Here is a 20,924-nt window from a genome sequence, read left to right as displayed (position 1 = left end):
TGAAATAAATGCTGTGCTAAAAGAAATGTGGAGGCTGAGACTGGTAGTTTTTCTGCCTTCTCAGTTGCTTGTGTTATCATCATTATTTATTATTAGATTTGAAATTTATATTTTTATTTAGGTTAGTCTAAATGTATCCTCCAGATCAATAACGAATATTTGCAATCTATAATTTCAGTACATCATTGGAGGTAGTGAATTTGTCATGAAGAAGCAATGTTGCTTTTATAGAAACCACAATAGGAGGAAAAAGAAGTCTTATAAAGTAATGTTTGTTTCTTCTGTGATGGCAATAGACTTCCAAAACTGTTTTCTCTGGCACAGAGAAAAACAGGTATTCTTTGAGAAGCAGGACATGTGAGACACCATACTAAATACGTGTCTAATCCCACTTATTTTGATTCACAGAAATGCAGAAAATGTGGACATCTACAATACAATTTTGCAATAGCAGTTTCCTAAGTAATAAGGGAGTGTGATAGTTCTTCTCCTTAGTCTTCAGTAGATAAAATATGAATTGAAATTATTTTGTAGAATGCTTTTACTTAGTACACTTCAGTTATAGGCTTTTACCTGAACCAGTTTTATTGTGATTTAATCGCAGGTGACACTAAAGAGATTGAACTTACAGATGTGTTTTCTGTTTACTAGGACATTGACCCTGCTGTCACTGAGTGCTTAAGTACCTGCATGAAGCTTTGCATTTGTTATGCCATCTAGTTTTGCAGTGATTACTCTTAATTTTAAATATTACTTGAAATATATATTTAAATATACTTAAAATTTAAAAGAGTGTGTTTTGTTGCTTAGTACTGGTAATGATGTTTTAAAAACTTTAAAGAAAGGTTTCTGGCTTTTTTCTTTACATTTATGTTGCAACTAAGGTAAAAACTGTTTTTTTTAAGCTAAGTATTATTTTTCCTGTCTTGATCTATGCTAACATCTGAAATTTTTGAAATGGGTTCATTTAAAAATATTTCTCAGTCTCTTTGAACAGAAGATGCCAATTCGGTAGTTCCTTATTACGAAAGGTAATCATGTTCCCTATTCTCTTTCAGCTGGAAGAAAAGAGTGAAAAATCACATTCAGAAATATTTTCAAGGGTAAGAGTTTTTAATTTTCAAAACTTTTAAAATTATTTAAAGTCAGTGTTCATTCCCAAATCACAAGTGTTGAATTAATTCAAAAAGTACACATTCTGTGTATTCTTTGTATTTTTTGTCAGGGTTAAAAATAATTTTAGATAAACTTTTTTATTGCCCAGAATTAATGGTTTATGCCTTTTATTTCCTGAGGGAAAAAAAATTATTCTTTAGTTTTCTTTTGGCCAGTAATAATTTTATATAAAATTTATTTTTTGTGTGAGAAATACTTACCAGGTAAGGCTAAAATATAGGAGGGTAAAGCTATAAAAATATGTATGATAGCTTCTCATTGTAGGCTTTCTTCTGAATCCTGGATGGCAGAAATTACAATAGTTAGGAAATATTGTAAATGTCTACAGTATTTCAGCACTATTAGCCATCTTATGAATATCTTCCGGATAGGTGACTCAAAATTCTAATGTTCTGGTACACTAAGTCATCAACAAGAAACCAAGATTTTACCAAGAAGATGCACAGGTGCTGGAAAATACCCAATGGAACATATTGTCTGTAAGCTAGTATTAAGAAAAACCAGAGAGAAAACCGTTCTGTGACTTTGAAGAAATTTATAAAGAGTATCATCAAGTATACCAGAAATAACCATATGATTCCTGACACAATGTTTTTCCCTTTCTTAAGCCCTCATCTCGCAATTCAGTAAGTGCAGCTCCTCAGAGTGGCAACTCATCCAGGAGAGGAAGTGGAGATGCAAGTAGTTTGGTGGATCCTGATGCCTCCCTCAGTGAATTACGGGTGAATTGCATTTTTAGAGAATTTGGAGCTTAAATAGAGAATTTGGGGCTTAAATAGGAAGATTGTTTTTTAATACAGAACTTCTGTTATAATAGGAAAATGTTATGAGGATGTAATTTTCAATCATGAAATATTTTTTTACTTTCTTGGTATTTTATCTTGGTTTGTGTTCATAATTATGGTTTAAGAGTTTAGCTTACTAAGATAAGACTTTGTTTATGTTGAATTTTAGACAATTCTGTCCTGTTTGAGTTGTCTTGCAGCTAGGGTTATGAACAAAACCTTAATTTCTGTCAACTGGTTGTGAATTAATTTTAATTTCTGGGAATTATTGCAGGCTTTGTCATTTGACAGAAGTGCATGTAAACCTTTTAATGCTTTTTCAGTTTTAAATTATTTCCCCATACTTCTTATGCAATGGTTCATTCCTATGTCCTGCAGGATATCTATGATCTTAAGGACCAGATACATGATGTAGAAGGGAGATACATGCAGGGACTTAAAGAATTAAAGGTATCAGGGCTCCTCCCAAGCATGCATTCTGAATGGGTGTTTTGCATAATGGAGTTATCACCAATTTCACTAATGTATAGTGGCTTCACTAACAAATTTTAAAATTTCTTTAAAGCATGTATCTAACTTTTAATGCATGAAGAGCATCAGCTTAAAATCTATATGAGATTGCATGTTTATTATTTGATTACAGTTAGAAGAGTTAATACTTTTTGATGTTTTGATATACATAGGTGTTTTCTGATAAGATAATGAGGTGTTCAGTTTGTATTTTTAGAGGTTTGTTAGCAAATAAACAGATATACAAAATAATTACTAGGTGTTAGGTAGGGAACAAAGAAATGGGAGATAATTATGACAAAGAACTTGAGAATTAGTCCTCCAGGTTTCAGCAAATACATCATATTATAAAGCAAAAGCAAAATAATAATTTTGAAAGATGTACTGCAATTAATTTCGGCAGGCATATTGCTTGCAGGAGAAAATTAATTTTGTTTTAATTTTTTGCCGTTTAAAAAAAATTAATTTATGCTGGTTTATATTCCCTTTATTTTCTCTGAATCACAGATTGGTTTTTTCAGCATTAGGCTAATGAGTGCTAAGGAAACTTTCCTGTCTGTGGTAAGGAAACAGTCCTGCATCCATTGCAGTAGTCATATTCCCACCACCCCAACTTTCACTGCTGGGAGCAAAACCCTCCAGTGAATCACCAAGTGAGTCAATGGGTGCTGCACTAGACTGGCTACACACATCATTCTCACACTGTCCGTCAGGGTTTCCTTACAGGCCTGGCCACAGGTTTCCCGTAACAGAGTCTCAGACATCTGATTTTTGTAAGTACATTATTCATGGCAGGGTCACACAAAACTAGCTTGAGATCAAGCTGGGTGCTGCCAAGAACAGACCCTGAACCAAGAAACCCATTTTGTATCCGCAGTCCATGCCCACAGGGGTGTGGGGGCTTCCTGCTGAGCCACTGGCTCCCGTTGTATCTCAGAGTGGCTGCTTACCTGGCTGGTGCCACAGGTTCCCATGCTCCTTGTTGTGCAAAGGGTCAGTGCCCGATCACTGCTCTTGATGGAAGCTCCAGTCCTTTCCCCCTGCCGAGGGTGCAATCTGCAGTTTGTACTGCAGCAGCAGCTGAGCTAACTACCTGTACTAGGTGCAGTCTTCCACATGAGATTTGTCTGTATTTTGACTTGTTTAAACTAGTATGTATGCCTTTCTTTTACACATTTTCACACAATTAACAGTGCAGTAAATTTAAAATAATCCTCCTTTTTACTGTTTTGTATTGAAGGGATACAGAATTCAAAAAATGATGGGGCTTGCAAATCTTTTCTAGGATATTTGTTCTGTTCTTTTTTCTATTGTCTAATTATGAATGGTTTCATTTAAAAGTAGAGAACTTTTCATATATTTTATATCCATATAGAGACTGAATTAAATGAATGCTTCTTGTAGTAGAGAATGTAATAGTGATGTATTTATCAGCTTACTTGAATGTCTTCAATTTAACAATATATTAGATTATATAGTAAGGGGAAAATATGTAATATGAGCTGTTTAGTGTAGCAAAAGTTATTTCCTCTTGGAAGTATAACTTTACCTTTGAAGGAAACTTTAAACCTGATAGCAATATGTTCAGATGAAGTATGTTTTAGTTTGGTTATATTGGTTTAGTTATATGAATATTAAAAGGACTTCAAAGAGTAGTAGATTACAGGATTATTAGACATAGACATATGAGGCATAGATCAAGTGTAATGTGAGATTGCTTCATATTTTCAGAATGGATCTAACTCTCATTCTTTATGTGTTTGCCAGCATCTCATGATTACTGTTCTGACTCGTGGTTAATGAATTATTATTTATTGTAATCCATTACAGTTACCAAAGAGCGCAGTGTGCAATAGTAAGATCTTAATCTATGCTTGGCTTTCAGAATTCTGCATTTTATGTTGTTGCTAATACTGAATAATGTGTTCCTAGGTTAGTTCACATTCCATAAAGATTCTTTTGGGAACCTTTTCTTTTTTTTTTTTTTAAATTAGGAAGGTACTGCCTTTTTCTCAACTTGTACTTAATCATTTTTGTCTTGTGTATGTTATAGAAGAGTTACCAGAATACCTGCTTTACACTGTGTTTAAATGTTGGGGTTTTTGGTTGGTTGTTTGGTTTTTTCCAGTGTTGGACTAATGGAGATTTGTAGTCACACTACCTTCTGAGCTCTCTGGTCGCCCTTATGCTGGTAGAAGTGTGGGTTTTACCTGGCTACAAATATACTGGGTGTCAGTATTAACAGCAGGATAAACTCTAATGTTGCTACTTCTGGTTTCGTTAGGTCTTCAAATCTTTTGCTGTCTCAGTTTGATTGTTTTGTTGCTTCTTTATGTATTTCTTTGCATCAGCTGGAAAGGAATTCTGTGTCTTTCCTCAAAATTTTTCTTTTATGCTGTTAACAGTGCACTCTCTTGATATCTCTTGGCTCGAATCATCTTGTTCTAGCTGACCAAGCTAATTTTTATAGCACTTTACTGATAAAGTTGTGTGTGGTATTTCTTCATAGCTTTAGGCTATGTGCAGAGCCTTATGTGTTTTCATTCCATCTGCTTCGTCCTTAAAAATCCTACGGCCTCCTTCAAGTGTTTAGAAATTATTTAAAATCAAACTGGAAGGCTCCCTGAAGCTACATGGAATTCTTGAACCATGGGGAACATGTGTAATACTTGAAAAGAAGACACTTGCAAAGAAGTCGTAGCAATGTTTCAGTTTTTTCAACCCAACAGAGACTTAGACATAACTTAGTTTCTGTCTCAGAAGCAGTTTTCACCCTTTAGTATACAAATCGATCTATTCCTCTTTTGTAACTGCAGATTCATCCTCCTCTGCCATTATTTTTTTTAATTAATGACATTATAATACAATGTTTTAAACCCTAGCCTAGTCTTGTCTTTTAAGATTGGAGTCCTGGAACACATGGCATTCAGTGAGAGGCTGAGACAATGGGCTTTGATAAATCTTGGAGTTGTGGCTGGCAATATTGTTGCTGTTTTAGCACGTCTGATAGGAGGCTGTGGAGAGTAGATGGCAGATTTCTTTGCAAGGGAAAGACAAAACAGACAAAAGTTAAGTTGTAGGAGCAGAAAATCCAATTGGAACTCAAGAAAAAAGTTTTCACAAGGAAAGCAAACACTGGTGCAGGTCATCCAATAAGTTTGACTATCTGCAGTCTAGATTTCTGGAGATACTTAAAATGGAGATGAGCTGTGAGCAGCCTGATCTCAGCTGACCCCCTTTAGTTAGGAGATTGGACCAGCTGGCATTCAGAGGTCTCTGCCAAACTAAATTACTACATGACTCCAGTCACCACACTCGTAAAATAATCAAATTGGACTTTTTCCATAGTTGCATTCTTTTTGGTTACATTTCCTACCTCCCTGTGAAATTACTATAGCTTTCATTATAATCCTAATATTTCCTTTTTTTTACCTCTAAGATAGATTATTCTTTGAAAGTCTTTAGGTTTGCTAGCTCTAGCATTTTGTTTTGCCAATCTTTACAAGATTTGTTGTATTTACAGCATCACAAAAAGAAACGCTTTCTCTGGTTTTAATCTTAAGAATAACTTGCACACAGTTATGTTTATATTTTTTCTTTTTTTTTATCCTGAGTTATCTTTGCTGTTTGCTACCACTTCCCAGATTATAGTGGTACTTGTCTTATATTTTCACAACTTATACTGTTTTGTTTCTTCTGATCTTCTGTAATTATTTTCTGATCTTCTGTAATTCTTCTGTAATTCTTTTTCTGTGGTTTCAAAAAGTATTTCTCCAGCAGAGATTTCCAGAATTCAGTGAACTTAATATATGTGATTATGATAAAATTATAAAAGATAAAATACATTCTCTAAGGACATCCTTCCAAAACTGGAGATTTACAATGTAGAGTAGTGTTTGGGGATAGGCAATTTTTTTACTTTCTCATAGCAGAATATTGAACTGTGACTTGGTATTTCTATAGAGAAGACATGACTATAATTCCAAAACAAAAATGATTGCATAATTTTACTGTTTAACAGATAGTGATCTTCAATATTTTCTTGAAAACTTAGCTTGTTGCCACCTTCCCTCCTAATATATTAATTGTAGTGTTCTATTTTCTGGAAACCCAAGCTTCATGCCCTTACTGTGCTAGTGCTTCTACTGTCAAAATACAAATATTTAAAAATGGAGATAATGCTACTTATCTCTTCAAGGAACAGATTACATGAAGTACAAGGAGATTTTTAGGACTTAGATCTACTTGGTCCAGGGATTAGCTTAATAGTTCTTTTTCAATTCTAAAATTAGGACTCTGAAAATCAATTTTTATTATTTTTAAATCATAGAATGTTAAGAGGTTGGAATGGCCTTAAAGACCATGTAGTCCCAACCCCTATATAATGCATATTGAAATAAAGGCATGTTTAAAAGTGCCTGAAGTGATAGTTTTCTGACTGTTTAAATGGTTGACATTTGTTACAACTCTGACAAAAAACCTAAACTATAACTAAAAACAGGATAAAATGGTGAATAGGGGAGATTTGTCTAAGAGGCTGAATAGCAAGGTACACTTTTAGGTAAAGAAACAAGTTACATGCTTTTTTAAAAAAAATTTAGTAAGTAAACCAAAGATAAAATACCTGTTCAAATAGTGAGTCCTTTTTACTGGAATAATGTCGCTATCTTAAAGTTTCGAATCTAAGGTCATAGGGCACTACTTAAATAACAAGCATTAAGTTAAAGCTACTCTTGGAATTACTTTTGTGGTCTCTTTTACTGATTTAATTGTCTGCGTTCTCCCTGTTAGTTTTGTTGCCTCATTCTGAGCTGTTTTCTCATGCATGCCTTGAGTAATGATATCACTACTAGATACATGGTATTCACTAGAATGTGAAGCTGTGATATTACTACTGTATCCCTGTGAGTTGCTGTGAATGTGGCAGGGTAGAAAATGCAAGTGGAATATTGTCTTGTATTTTTCATGCTTTTGTAATGATAAATTTTCATTGTTGTGTATGACTGCAGTTGAATAATGGAACTAAACTGTTACTTGTTATCTCTAAAGAATATCTTTTATAAACAAAAATGGTTGCATAATTTTAATGTCTAACATCTCATACTTTAACATTATGGTGGTATTTTAACATTATAACAATGCATCAAAAAGTTAGACTAATGCCAACTTTTTTGCTGTCTGTAGGATTCGCTAGCTGAAGTTGAAGAGAAGTATAAGAAAGCTATGGTTTCCAATGCTCAACTAGACAACGAGAAAAACAATTTGATTTACCAAGTGGATACTTTAAAGGATGTTATTGAGGAGAAAGAAGAACAGATAGCGGAGTTCTATAGGGAGAATGAAGAGAAGACAAAGGTATTTTTTTTTCTAATTATAAAGTACAGAAATCTGGACTACTTAGTAAGAACAGTTGAAAATACTCAGAGTAGCTTTACTTGCTAGTATTGGGCTTAAGTCTTTATGGCATTTCTTCTCTCTAAAGTTTATTAAATAAAATCTTCTGTGTACTAAGTGTCTGGACAACTTATTTAGACCACTTCAGTGGTCTTTGAACTACTTGGTAGGTATAATTTCTCAAATCCTTACAACAATTTCTTACATAACTCAAAATAAATATAAATAATTGATTTCTTTAATACAGGAATTGGAAAGACAGAAACATAACTGCAGTGTTCTGCAGCATAAGCTGGATGAACTTAAAGAGGGCCTTCGACAGAGAGATGAATTGATAGAGGTATGCTCATATGAGTGTAGGCTAGAACCTGTGCAAATAAATGTGGTGTAAGATTTGAATGGGAATCATGCACAAAACAGTATTAAATACTATCTTGCATTTTTAAGGAATAATTTATCTTGTTTTAGTGTGTAGAATTTAAGCTACTGATCCTCCTAAATTTATGAAGCTGAAAATGTCTCTGCAAGGTTATCAAATGTGTTACATCTTGCAAAGCCTTTAATTCTTGTGAGAAATTGTGGTTCTCTCATGAATGTTCCAAGTATCTTTTCTTTGTTTTGAGGGCAGAATTAATATTTGTGTGGCCAAAATAATTTTCCATAGCTAAAAGTTCTGATGCATGGATAATACCAAATGTTATTCTTTGCCTTTCCCAAAAGTTTCCATTTCAGTTATTTCAGATTTTTATGAGTATCAACAATTGAAGTTTACCATACTGAATATTTGTTTGCTTACCCATCAAGCATAATACACAGCAATACTGGTCAGCATGTTATTGGGCCACAACCATGTTGCTGGGTGTGCAGTGTGTTCTTTTCCCCTCTCACCTGGTTCTTTTTCCCTTTTTCCCTTTTGTTTCTGGAAACAAATCGACCCACTGTGAAATCCCAGAGTTATTATCAGTCTTCATTTTAAAATGGTCCACAAAGATATATATATATATATGAATGTATATTGTCAGTGTATATTGGGTGCCCATTTCCCAATTATTTTAGTTGGAACTTGTAGTTCGATTATTACATAATTTTCCCACTATCTCTTCATTGCAGTAAAAATTTATTATCTTTAGGTGTATAGACCAAAGTGTCCTACTGTCATTTTCAAAAGCTGTGTAACAGTTCATTGATCCTTTATTTTTACTATATTCTTGTGCTCTCTAGGTGGTAGGTACTGTAACTCAAAATGTTTTCTGAAAAGTCCCTGTTCTGTTTTAGAAGTATTATGCTTCATGAACTGGAGTTGCTAGGACTTAATAGGAGAAGAAAAGGATTAAGATTATCCTAAGTATCAGCATTTTGAGTTAGCACAAATGCTGACAACCAAAAGCCCTAAAAAGTTCTGTTGTGGCTCTGTTGCTTGCTCTGTTATCTTTGACTTCACTGAGAATTAAAGAACAGCTTTGCATATTCTTGTTTGGGGTTTTGCTTGGGTTTAAGTATATGAACCAAGAATATCCAGTAGATTTTTCTGGAGTGTTTACTTTGGTAGAATGTAGCATGTGTCAAATAGGCACAAATACATTCAGTCCCTTTGAAGGTTCAACTCATATTTACCACCTATTGTGTCTTTTCCTCATCTGTTAACACTAATGAAAGACATTGTCTTCTGTTCCCAGATGTAAAATCAAATTCACTCCTTAAGAAGGAAAAAAGTTGTCTCTAGCCCTCAAAATTCTTACGTCATCTTCATAGTTAAGCATTTAATTATGTTTGCCGGGGAAGCAACAAAATGCAGTGATAGTCAGCTAAAAAAGTAGGACTGCACTTGATACATATTCATATAGTATCAGAAAGCAGTCAGCAATTGTCTTTTGCTTCCTGGATGTTTGATTCAAACTCCTTTCTTTATACTTTCAAGAAGATTATTTTATTTTGCAAAAAATTAATAAAACCAATTGTTAACAATAATATTCAGTTCCAAAGAGGACTTGAAGGTATCTGGAAAGTACAGCAGGGTAATTTTTTCTATCCACAGACTGCAGTGGGAACAGTCACTAAAGACAAGTAACTCTAGCTGCAGTAAGTTTTCCCAACTGCAGTGATTGAATAGAATTCAATACCATTCTCTTGCATGAATTAATGAGAAATATATTACATTAAACTGCACACTGTTTCTGTAACTTCATGCTCATAAACTCTTTGGTTGACTTTTATTACTTAGTTTCCTTTATCTATTTTAATGTTTGGGATTTTTTTTCCATTTCCTTACTTCTCTTTCCTCTTTTATTCTTCCCTCATCCTATTTACCACAGGCGAATCAACGTATGCAGGAGAATATAGACTCCATAACCAAGGAAGTGTTTGATCTCCAGGAGACAATTAATTGGAAAGATAAAAAAATAGGGGTATGAATGAAATATGGGAGGAAAGCTATTTTTTTAAATTTAGAAGTAGATGAATGCCCTCTACATCCCAAGGAATTCTCCAAAGAAATTAAGGCCACTCCGAACTTAAATGAATAAAATATTTTGCAGTCTTTCTCTTCTTCAGAAATGAGCCACACTTTACTTGAATAATGATCAGGAGGACTAATTAAATCTGTAACATGAACTGTTACACATACAAATTTACAATATTTTTTGCAACATTTTGATGGCATGCCTAGTAGTAAAAGATGTGATCTTGAATTGACTTCTACAACCAACTTGTGCATTCCTGTATTGCACTTCTGATCCTTGTATAATTGGTTAGCTTGGATGCAACACTGAACCAAGCTGGTTTTCTGATAATGACACATGAAATAGTTCGAGTATTGAGAATCATAATTGAAACAATGGTTGTAAGTGACCTTTTGAGAAGCATCCATGAGGTTCCTGTGTAGGAAGGAGGGTGGTACAGAAAGAACTGTGCTGATCCTATGCAGCTAATGTAGGTCAGGCAGGGTTTGTCAACTTTGCTTCTGGGCAGGCAGAAGTCATAGAACTGAGTCAGCCTGACCATTGCTGATGACTACATGTCTTTGAACTTGAGGCTGTTCAGGGACACAAGTAGATTGCCGGTGGCAATCTTTAAAAAGGAATTGTCTTTAAAAAGGAATTGTCTGCCTCCTGACAGCTCAGGGGTCATTTCTCTCTACCTGAATTTTATACCATATTTCAGTATATGCAGATTTCTTTGAAAATTGTTTTATTTGCTGGAGTTCAAGTCACCTTGAAAAGTTGCCTTTTAATTGGTGGTGGCCAGTTCAAAAACTAGGCTGTCTTATTTTTTTCATGTTTCAGTCTTTCTCTTCCATCACAAAAAAATTTCATCATTGTAAAATTCTCTGAACATTCTTCTGAAAGCTTTTTATCTTTAATTTACCCTATTCTTTCCATACTTACCTCTCACATTTGTATAATGGACCGTCTCAATTTGTGCAATATTTTTGTGCTCTTTCAAATACATTGCCAGAATCAGTATGAGTATATCTGATATTCAAATATGCCTACCAGCCAGAATGACAAGAAAGATAGATGTAGTTTCCTTTAGCCAAAATTGCCCTGCAAGTTTGTGTTCTTGTAAACACCATAACTGGTTATTTTTCTAGTTAGTTTATTTTTTTTAATTCTCAGAATTGAACTCTCTTAGAAAAGAAAATGTAAAAATGCCACTCTTTTCTTTCTCATACCTAAAAATATTTACATACTTTTCTTAGCTCACAGTCTTTGAGCCTTTCTTCCTCCTACTGCTAATTTTTACTCTATTCCAGCTTTAGATGTCTCTGCAAAGCTTCACAATGTAGTTTAAAACTAAAATTGTAACCTAAATTTACAATGTATATAAGATATTTTAGCTGTGTCAGGAAAATAAAAGGAGGCAAACAGAACAAAATAGCACAAGTTTGTTTTACACCTGCCTTCTTATGTTGTCCTGTTTCTACAGTGCTTGAAATTTGTGGTTATATTTGATCTTAAATTAAATCACTTTGAGGACACTGAGTTACAGCGTTGGGTTATATTCCTGAAATATACAGTCATTCCACTGTTCAGTGGCTCCAGCTTTTCATTTAGTAATGGCAGCTCTGAATTTGGTATAAAAGTTACTGAGATTTTTGGAATATTTAGAAAAATGGATTACAGACATCTCTGGATTCTGGCATATTATCAGATTTTGCTCATATAAGTATGGTAAAATCTGTCTGCAGAACTTTGTTGTCCTGATTTCTGTTTCCTGCCCCAACAGAAGAATTCCAGAGTTAGATTTTCTGCAAAATCCATGTCATTTTAAATTAAACCCTGACTGTACAAACATTAAGATTTTTACTGGTTTTGAATAATGATTACTTAGATCTACATAGGTAGAAATACATAGTTGTATCGGTTTCACTTCCTCCCCCAACAGAATTTTCTGATTTCCAACACTTGTGTTATTTGGGGGTAAGGATAGAAAATATGTTTGGGGAAGGTCAGCATCATCACAGGACACTCTCAAGTACACACAATCTCTGTCTGTGATTCTGGGCTGCTGTGTCCATTCTCTCAAGTGGTGAGCTTACTTCCCTTTCCATCTCTTCCACCGTTCTTTAAAAATTAAAAAGATGTATGTGTCTTTCAAGTAGAGCACAAAATTATGTAATGATTAAGGTTCTTCATGCTATTTATAATGTAGTTAGAGATCTAGTGTGTGCTAGGAAATAAAAGGACATCTTACAGATTTTTAAATTAAGATGTCTGCTACTGTTTTCACTCATGTTGAATTACCTTTATTTTAAATGTTACATTTACATATGAATAAATCAAGTGCAACAGCACTTGTCAAAATTTTCTGTTGAAACTTGGTAATGCTTTAAAATATTGCTCTAGTATGCAGATTCTAGATTATTATTAAAATTCAGCATACTGAAGTTACATGAGGCATGTACAGTACAAATGTGTACACCTTCATTTCTTTCATAGTATCAGTCTATTCCTACACATTCATGCATAGTATAGGGTTTAGTTGGATAATTTTCTTGGCCAAAATGTCCGTATACTTTGGCACTTGCTATGTGGTGAGGATTTTTTTTAATGCAGTATTGCATGCTGGCCAGTCAAGTAGAAGTGTCCAACTAACTGCCAATAACCTCTCCAGCTTAGTTAGGCACACCCATCTACACCCACATTCTAGCTCCCATACTTTTTTGTCTAAAATAGTGCTACTGGTGTTTGCTGCTTTTTTTTTCTCTAAAACTGATTGCTTTGGGTTTAGCAAATGGTGTTGTAACCCATAAGCAACTAGTAAATAAACTACTATTCATGAGTGGATACATTCAAGGTCTTCCATGATGTATGATTTCTACTTCTGTTCCTTATAAAAGGCAGAGAAATTAATTCAATAGATGTAATGTTTTAGGATCTTTGCCATTTGAGTTACAGCAAGTTTTATTTCTTGCTGCAGAGTGCCTGTATGAAGAAGAATTACTCTTTTGGTACTCAATTTAGTTTATCAAAATTTACTAAAAAATAGAATTCACTGAATAAAAAAAACCTTAAAAAGCTAAGACTTGTCTGGAAAAAAAAGTAATAACAAATGCAGCATGAAGTTAGATATGCAACTTGTAGAAGGCAGTTATCAGAGATGTATGTTACTACATATTTAAAAAGCGCTTTTAATTTCTTTATTTGTATTGAGCTATTTGCATTTACTTGTAGAAAATCTTTCTGCTGTCTGTCATATGCTTTTTCTCTGTGCCATTCTTTTTCTTGCTATCTGCCTGAGCCCAGGCCCTAGAAAGACAGAAAGATTACTTTGACTGCATTAAGAATGAGCGAGATGAGCTCAGAGAGGAGTTGACTGACCTGAAGGAAACAATGAAGAGAGGACAGGTATGTTGGTAGTAGTTACTTTACAGTAACAAATCCAGGAATGGGGCATGAAATCAAGGTCAGTAAAAAGGAGGAAGAATGGTTACTATTCTTGTGCACTCTGAAAACCTGACCTTAGGGTAGGACAAATGGTTCGTATCATTTTAATTGTTTCACTGAACTTGAAAAGCTCTTGAAAAACTTATCTGTTGGTTTATATTTTAGCACTTCTGTTGTATGACAAGTTTATTTTTTGTTTTGCATTTTTAGAAACATGGATTAGTTATAATTCCAGATGGCACACCAAATGGTGATCTAAACCATGAATCAGTGGTTGGTACAATAACAGTTGTGTCCCAGGAAGCTGCTCAGGTCTTGGAATCTGCAGGAGAAGGACCACTAGGTAAAAGTATCGTAGCATACTTTATAGAGTTTTTGAGGGCTTTGTTTCCTCTCGTTCACAGTGAGTGTGACTTACATTTGCAGGTGCAAGCGCCTGTGATGCTTCTGGAATATGTGCTTACACAACTTTCAGGATTGATTTTAAGTTTTTGTTTGTTCTGACTAAAAAGACAGATGTATCTGTCTTCTGAGTAAGAAAAAATATGTGCGTAGATGTTTGAAATGGATTAGTTCTCTTGGTCCAGTTTCTGTTTTAATACTGATGGAAAACATCTTGCTTAAAAGTGTTGTTTTTTGGATTAGTATGTTTTCCATTGTGTTTCATGAAAATAATTCTTTAGAGGTATATGTAATCAATGAAAGAACATCAAGTGCAGTCTTCCATCACATTCATTAGAAAAAGAAGTTTTAAAAGCATTCAGAAAATGATAGGGACAACAGACACCCTTATTGGGGGTTTCCGGGTTAAGTTACTTTAACTTGCTTTTATCTTTAGGTTGAGCAAGTTATTGCATGCAAGGTCAATCCTCTGTAAATCTCTGTTAACATGTAGAAAAAAACCCTCTATATAATTGAATTATACTTGTACATAATATATAATAGTTACATAATTTTATATTGACAGAAATTAGACTTGATACATATTTCTGCTGTAGCCTCCCAGTACAAATGATATTATGCTTCATTTCTGTCAAAGTTACAATTTCTAAGGAGCTGCTCTAGTCTTAGCACAGTGTTGCTTGATTGCAGTAATGGCTTGTAGTCATTACTGATCTTTTGACTAAGTAGAAATATTTGCTAAACTCTTTTGCTATTTTAAAAACTCTGATGTCTTGCTTTTAGAATTGTTATACTAATAAACATTGTGAATGATGTATTTTTCCCTTTTTCTGCTATTAACTGAAGGTTCTTGTGTTATTAGTGAGATATCAAAGTTTTGCAGTCCCAGTGCTATTAGCCTTGATGAGCATTTCATTTGAAATGGAACAAAAAAGTTATGAAAAACATATTCTTAGTTACAGATTTCTCTGATTTTTAATTGGATTCTTTGGTTTTAGATATCAGGCTACGAAAACTGGCTGGAGAAAAGGAGGAATTACTCTCACAGGTAAAATAAGTTACTCATTTCAGAAGTAGACCCTTGTGTATCATTTTGCAGATTATTTATATGTAAGTAATAAACAACTTTTCAGCACAAAGGTGCTTAATCAGATATGTAATCACTAAAGCAAAATGAAATACTCATTTTACCTCACTGACTATCAGGAATTAGCAGTTCCTCTTGATGTTGTTCTTATCCAGGGGGTTTTGATCTTGGTGGGTAAAGAAATTTCATTTCACTAGCTGGTTAGCTGAAATCTAACTTGTTCCTGACTTTACTATTAGTGCATATCCTTAAAGCTCTTTCTTTTAGTTTCTTTTATCTGCATAATTGTATTATGCAGAAATATTAAAGTCAGTACAGTTAGACTCTCATAAACTCAAGTGGCATTTTCTTCAAAATTGCTGAGTGATACTACTTCATTGATCATTTTGGTAACTCAGAGAAAATTAATATTAAAATAATGGTGTTTAAATACAGCTCTGTTTTGAGAAGAAAGGTCTCAAGCAAACATATAGCCATTGAGGAATTGTTAAGAATACTACAGTTTTTGCTCTTTTAGTTGAAGACATTGCAAATTTAAACCATTGTTGTCAACATTTGGGTTTGCTGTGAATGAACCTTAATTATAGTATAGATACTTTTTTGGACTGCCAATAAATTATAGTATTAAATGTATACAAATATGTAAGCACATATTTATCACTGTATAATTTAAAAATCACTGATTATATATTTGATTTGTATCATGAATGGGGGTTTTGCAATTTAACTCACATACTGCTAATCTGTAGAACAATATTTTTGTAAGAGTGTCCAAAAACTAGCTGCTACTTCTTTCATAATGCCCATACGCAGGGCACATAGCTGAGAAATCCATGTTCCCTGACTACTGGAAAAACTGAGAGACAGCTGCTGTAGCATGAAATTGAATTATTAAAGACTAATGTGCACTACCGACTTGCCTAGGACCATTGTTTCCAGGGGGAGTATGAGAGATGACCCCCTGAAAAAGCCATGGATTATTGTCTGTAAACTCACTAGGATAGTGTTCATATCTTTGTGTGTGTTTAGAGTGGGAAAGATACACAGTAGAAGAAATCCGTAAACGGAGTTTAATGCCATCTCCTCTTCTGAAAAGTGAGCTGTGTTAGTTACAAGGTGCTCCTGCACTGTGCAGATATCCCTGCAGTACTGACCAAGCTGGTGGGCTTGGGTTGTGCATTGACATGCAGAGGGCACTTGCCCAGTGATGGGGATGGCTCTACAGCCACAGACCTCGGGGACTGACTCCCCTGCATTGCTCTGCTATTCTTGTTTACAGGACCTTCTCAGCCAGTGGCATCTCAAGACTACTCTGCCTTTTTACCATTGAACATTTACATACACAACTACTGAACTTTGGGAGTCTTTTTTTCATAAAGAAACACTTCCTTTTTCAGGTTAGAAAACTGAAGATGCAGTTAGAAGAGGAACGACAGAAATACTCTAAAAGTGATAGCATGAATCCAGATACAATAGACTTGGAGAATGGTTCTGACTTGCAGCTAATTGAAATGCAAAGTAGGTATATGGTTACTGTTCAAAGTTATTCTTCTTGCAGAGAGGACTTCCAGCTCCTCTTGTTGTGCACTAGTGGTATGAGTGACTGTATTGTTGAGCAGATAGGTTTTTGTTGGCATATGTCCTTGCATGGAATTCTTACTGCAGAATACCTTCAAAATCTGCCTCTTTCAGTGTTGAAGAACAACATTCTGGGAAGTTATTTTTCAGTTGATAACTGTGCCTAGAGTGCGTGACACTACTTGGATACAATTTTTAGACAACAGAATTTCAGATAAGATTTTTTAAAATACATATTCTATGGGATGATTTTGTTCAATCTTTGATATAGAAACCTAATCTAGAAGACTGCTGTCCTGAAGCAAAACATGAAAATTTCTTTAACTTAATATTTAGTGTTGCTTCATAGAAGCATAAGATGCTTTTCATTTCAAGCAAGCTATTCAGCTGAAAACTCGTTTGACAGACTGTCACTTAGTATGGTTGTATATAATGAACATGAAGAAAGCACTGGCAGTATGAGGGCTCAAATGTTACACCAAAGTAATTTGCAAAGCTCCTTAGAGTTTGTCAGGTTCAAGCCTTGTGCTCCTTATTCAAATATTACTACAAATGTCTAAGCTGAATGCTGCTGAATGTTTACTGTGGTCTGGGATTTTGCAGTGTGTGTTGATTATTATGTTGATTCTGTTCTCTAAGGAATTAGTTTGCTGATCTAAACATGTGTTTTAAAAGGTATGTATCTCATTGGTGCACCTGAAATTTAATGCCCACTTTATAGAGACAGTAGTTGTGTTCTCTAAATACAAGAAAATTATTTGCTTTCCATACTCTCGTAGATTGCTGAAAGAACATTTACCTCTTTATGATCCTGGCTATGGGCTTCTCAATAGAATGGTCTTTTAATGAATTTTATTTAAAAGGGAGTTAGAGAGTTGCTTTGACAAATATATTTATGTCAATTTTTGTCTAGGAGATGCCAACAGACAAATTAGTGAATACAAATTTAAGCTTTCAAAAGCTGAACAAGATATAACTACTTTGGAACAAAATGTAAGTATCTTTTTTCATGTTTGTTATTACACTGCACACTTTTGCAATACTTTTTTCAACAAAAACCATGAAAGCACATTTCATAATTTGATTTACTGTTTGGTATTTAGTTTGCATAGAATGACACCACATTTTTTCATATTTCCTGCAATTAAATACCTGGGCACTGCAATTAAGTACCTATGCACAGCCTAACCATAAGATAAAATCTTATGGTGCTGAGCTATAAAATCATGTTATTGACTTACAAAGAGTGATTGTTTTCATAGAGATATAGCTCTCGCTTTAGAGAGTAAATTTTGTATCTTCCACAGTACAACTTTCTTACTAGTCATTAAGTTACATAGATGGGTTTTATTGTACTAGTAGCTTCAGTTCTTCTTTATAATCTGCCATACTTTTGTATTGTAGGAACTGAATTACAGCTAATTACTTAAAGAATTAAATGAAAGATGGTAATTTAAATCACAGATGCGTATCTTTTCTCTTTTGCACAGATTCAGTCTAGTAGCCTATCATGTGGATTTAGGGGTAGCAGGGAGCTGTACATAGAACAATCCAGCCAGTGGGTTTTAGCATCTGCAGGTTGCAATCAGGCTTTGTCTCAAGTCCTCTCCTTACTGCTGAACTCTGCTTGGGCTCAAGACCTCTTTCATCATGTCCTGATAACAGTCTGCTTTATATTTTACATCTTTTCATACAGTTTCTGCTTTTCAACTTTCTGCTTTCATTTTTAATCCCATGTGTTTCCCAATTCTTGATTTTTTTGTATTCCAGTTCTTCTCTCTCTGCTTAGTTCTTTAACCTTCTGTGTCTTCTCAGCTGTGTCTTTGGAAGAGCAGCTGGTGGCAGGTGAACTCCAGGTGGAACACCTGAGTTATATTCCTTTTGTCTTGTTTGGGTTTGCAGATTGGACGACTTGAGGGACAGGTTGCAAGGTATAAAAGTGCAGCAGAAAATGCAGAAAAAGTAGAAGATGAACTCAAAGCTGAAAAAAGGAAGCTTCAGCGAGAGGTAACTAACTTGGTTTCTTTTCCAGCTGTATGTTCCTTTCTGTCTTAAGCTGCTCTGTCTTTTGCCTCCAAGCTCTGATTTTTTGTAATCTTTGATTACATCTTTTGTTTTTTAAGATGACTTTCAAGTCTCAATATAACATTCAGAAGACATCTAGCATGTTAAAGTAATGCTAACTATGATTCACTGCTGTACTTCCTTGAAAGGAAGCATCTAAGTGGTATTTTTTTCTAAATGTGATAGCTTGTAATATTTTAAAGTAGTCCTATAAAATATTGCTAGAGAGATAAGTGGTCCCTAAGTCAAGTGACAGCCTGGGAATTTTCCAGCTTGGATCTCACAGGATTCTGGGAAGAAGCTGTATTTAACTGAGCTGTTGATCATTCTTGCTTAAGAGCTGCTGCACCACTAGCATGATGCCTGCTACCTGTGATGGGAATATGTATCTGTATGCAAGTAATAATGGTGGAGAATACTTTACCTTGCTCTAGGTAAATTTCTTTATTGTAATGGGAGGCTGCAGGTACCTAGATCTTTTAGAATGAATATACTTCATGTTTCAGTTGCTTCATAATTATTTTTAACAGTTCATTCTGTTTCATCTGCCTGCAGTAATGGAAGTTATATCTTAACATCTGTGGCACTCTTATGAAACATAATACTTTTATTCCTCTTACCAACCTTGAGAACAGCACAAGGTCCAAATAAACTGGAGTGATAATAACTTTTTTTCATTTTGTAGTTAAGAACAGCACTGGATAAGATAGAAGAAATGGAGATGACCAATAGCCATTTAATGAAAAGGCTGGAGAAGATGAAAGCAAATAGGACTGCGCTTTTATCTCAACAGTGAAATGGAAATTGAAAATACAATGCACTGCTCCTTGAATAACTAGTCCCTAGCTTGTTTATAAATACAGACTTTCAGTGGCACAAACTATTTGAACACTGAGCTGTTCACTGGTGGTTTAGTTTCATAATTAAATGACATACTTTTTGTAATTTATGAGAGAATGAAATGTAGTTTGAATTCCCATGTGAATGACAGCAGTTTTTCAGTAGTGTTTGATTCTAGAGTCAAAGACGGAGCACAATGCTGTATGTTTTTACAACTGTGGAATCAAGTTTACTCATGATCTCTTTTGGCTGCTTTAATGATGCTTGATGCTCAGAGACAGCTGCATGAATTCAAGACACTGTTATGAAACTAACATATACTTGCCTAAGACATCACACAGCACAAGTGCCTTTTATCTGGTGCAATTTAGTCTTCATTGTTGAAATAACCTTTGAAACCAGAAAGCATTTTATTTTAAGATACATTTGGGGTATTCCCTGAACTTTATACATTTTGAAAATACATTTTTTAAAATATTTAAATTTATAAGAAAAAATAGGGACTGTATATAAAGATCAGCTTCTTTTGCATGGGCACATCTGACTTCTCTGTAATTTTGTCAAATACTAGCCCCTGATACTCTAAGCATTAAGAGCAGAAATTTAAAAACTGAAGTTGTACGCCATCAGATTGTGTCATCTGCTTAAGTACGAATTGAAATTTTACAGGGGAAGAAGGGGGTGAGAAATATGGCTAAGGAGTTTATTAAACGGACACTTTACTGACCAAAACTGGGTGTTTTGTGTTTTCTTTTGAATGTGGAGATGCTAACAGGACAGAGCAAAATCTGTAGAATAGTAAGATCTGATCTTCATGTTCTTAACAAGTATCTTTCTGCCTTTGAAAGAGTGAGTTTGAATTTTTTTTTCTTAACCTAGTCTGCTACTGTTTGACAGTACTGCCATGGAGCAGAGGAGCTGCAGAAGGAAGAAGGTATTTTCTGGAATGGTGTGGTTTTTTGTCTATGGCATACTCCCTGTAGACAGTGAATACTATTAAGAACTTTGACTCTTTGAGCTGGCACATCACAAGTAGGACATCAGTAGCACCTGCAGTGGCACTGCCCCTGTGTTGAACTTTTCATGAGGGCACAAGGAGAATTGGTCTGAGAAGAATCACTCTTTTGGACTTGTAGCAGGTATTTTCCCCTTTGAAATTGCTACTCTTCTGGGAGTATTTCTCAAAGCGAGGCAGGTTTCAGG

The 20,924-nt window shown here is 34.6% G+C and overlaps 1 protein-coding gene across 6 annotated transcripts in view; it reads left to right on the top strand.

Moving 5' to 3' along the window:
• The window catches only part of LRRFIP2 (LRR binding FLII interacting protein 2), a 56,313-nt gene extending 35,860 nt beyond the window's left edge, over positions 1–20,453 (top strand). The window contains exons 5-17 of one of the 6 annotated variants that reach the window (XM_058801317.1): positions 1,059–1,103; positions 1,785–1,898; positions 2,340–2,411; positions 7,656–7,826; positions 8,113–8,205; positions 10,178–10,270; positions 13,610–13,711; positions 13,961–14,093; positions 15,151–15,200; positions 16,637–16,757; positions 17,731–17,810; positions 18,720–18,824; positions 19,567–20,453. In XM_058801317.1, coding sequence (XP_058657300.1) covers positions 1,059–1,103; positions 1,785–1,898; positions 2,340–2,411; positions 7,656–7,826; positions 8,113–8,205; positions 10,178–10,270; positions 13,610–13,711; positions 13,961–14,093; positions 15,151–15,200; positions 16,637–16,757; positions 17,731–17,810; positions 18,720–18,824; positions 19,567–19,677 — 1,290 coding nt within the window. In that variant the 3' untranslated portion in view covers positions 19,678–20,453. The remainder of the gene's footprint in view (positions 1–1,058; positions 1,104–1,784; positions 1,899–2,339; positions 2,412–7,655; positions 7,827–8,112; positions 8,206–10,177; positions 10,271–13,609; positions 13,712–13,960; positions 14,094–15,150; positions 15,201–16,636; positions 16,758–17,730; positions 17,811–18,719; positions 18,825–19,566) is intronic. The other 5 variants (XM_058801326.1, XM_058801334.1, XM_058801343.1 and 2 more) reach the window with 5 other exon arrangements.
• Positions 20,454–20,924: the final 471 nt, after the last annotated feature.

This window comes from Ammospiza caudacuta, chromosome 1 (genome assembly GCF_027887145.1).
Source record: "Ammospiza caudacuta isolate bAmmCau1 chromosome 1, bAmmCau1.pri, whole genome shotgun sequence".
In the NCBI taxonomy this organism is placed as follows: domain Eukaryota; kingdom Metazoa; phylum Chordata; class Aves; order Passeriformes; family Passerellidae; genus Ammospiza; species Ammospiza caudacuta.
Note: the sequence above shows the minus strand (reverse complement) of the source record. Positions and strands in the feature narration are given on the sequence as shown.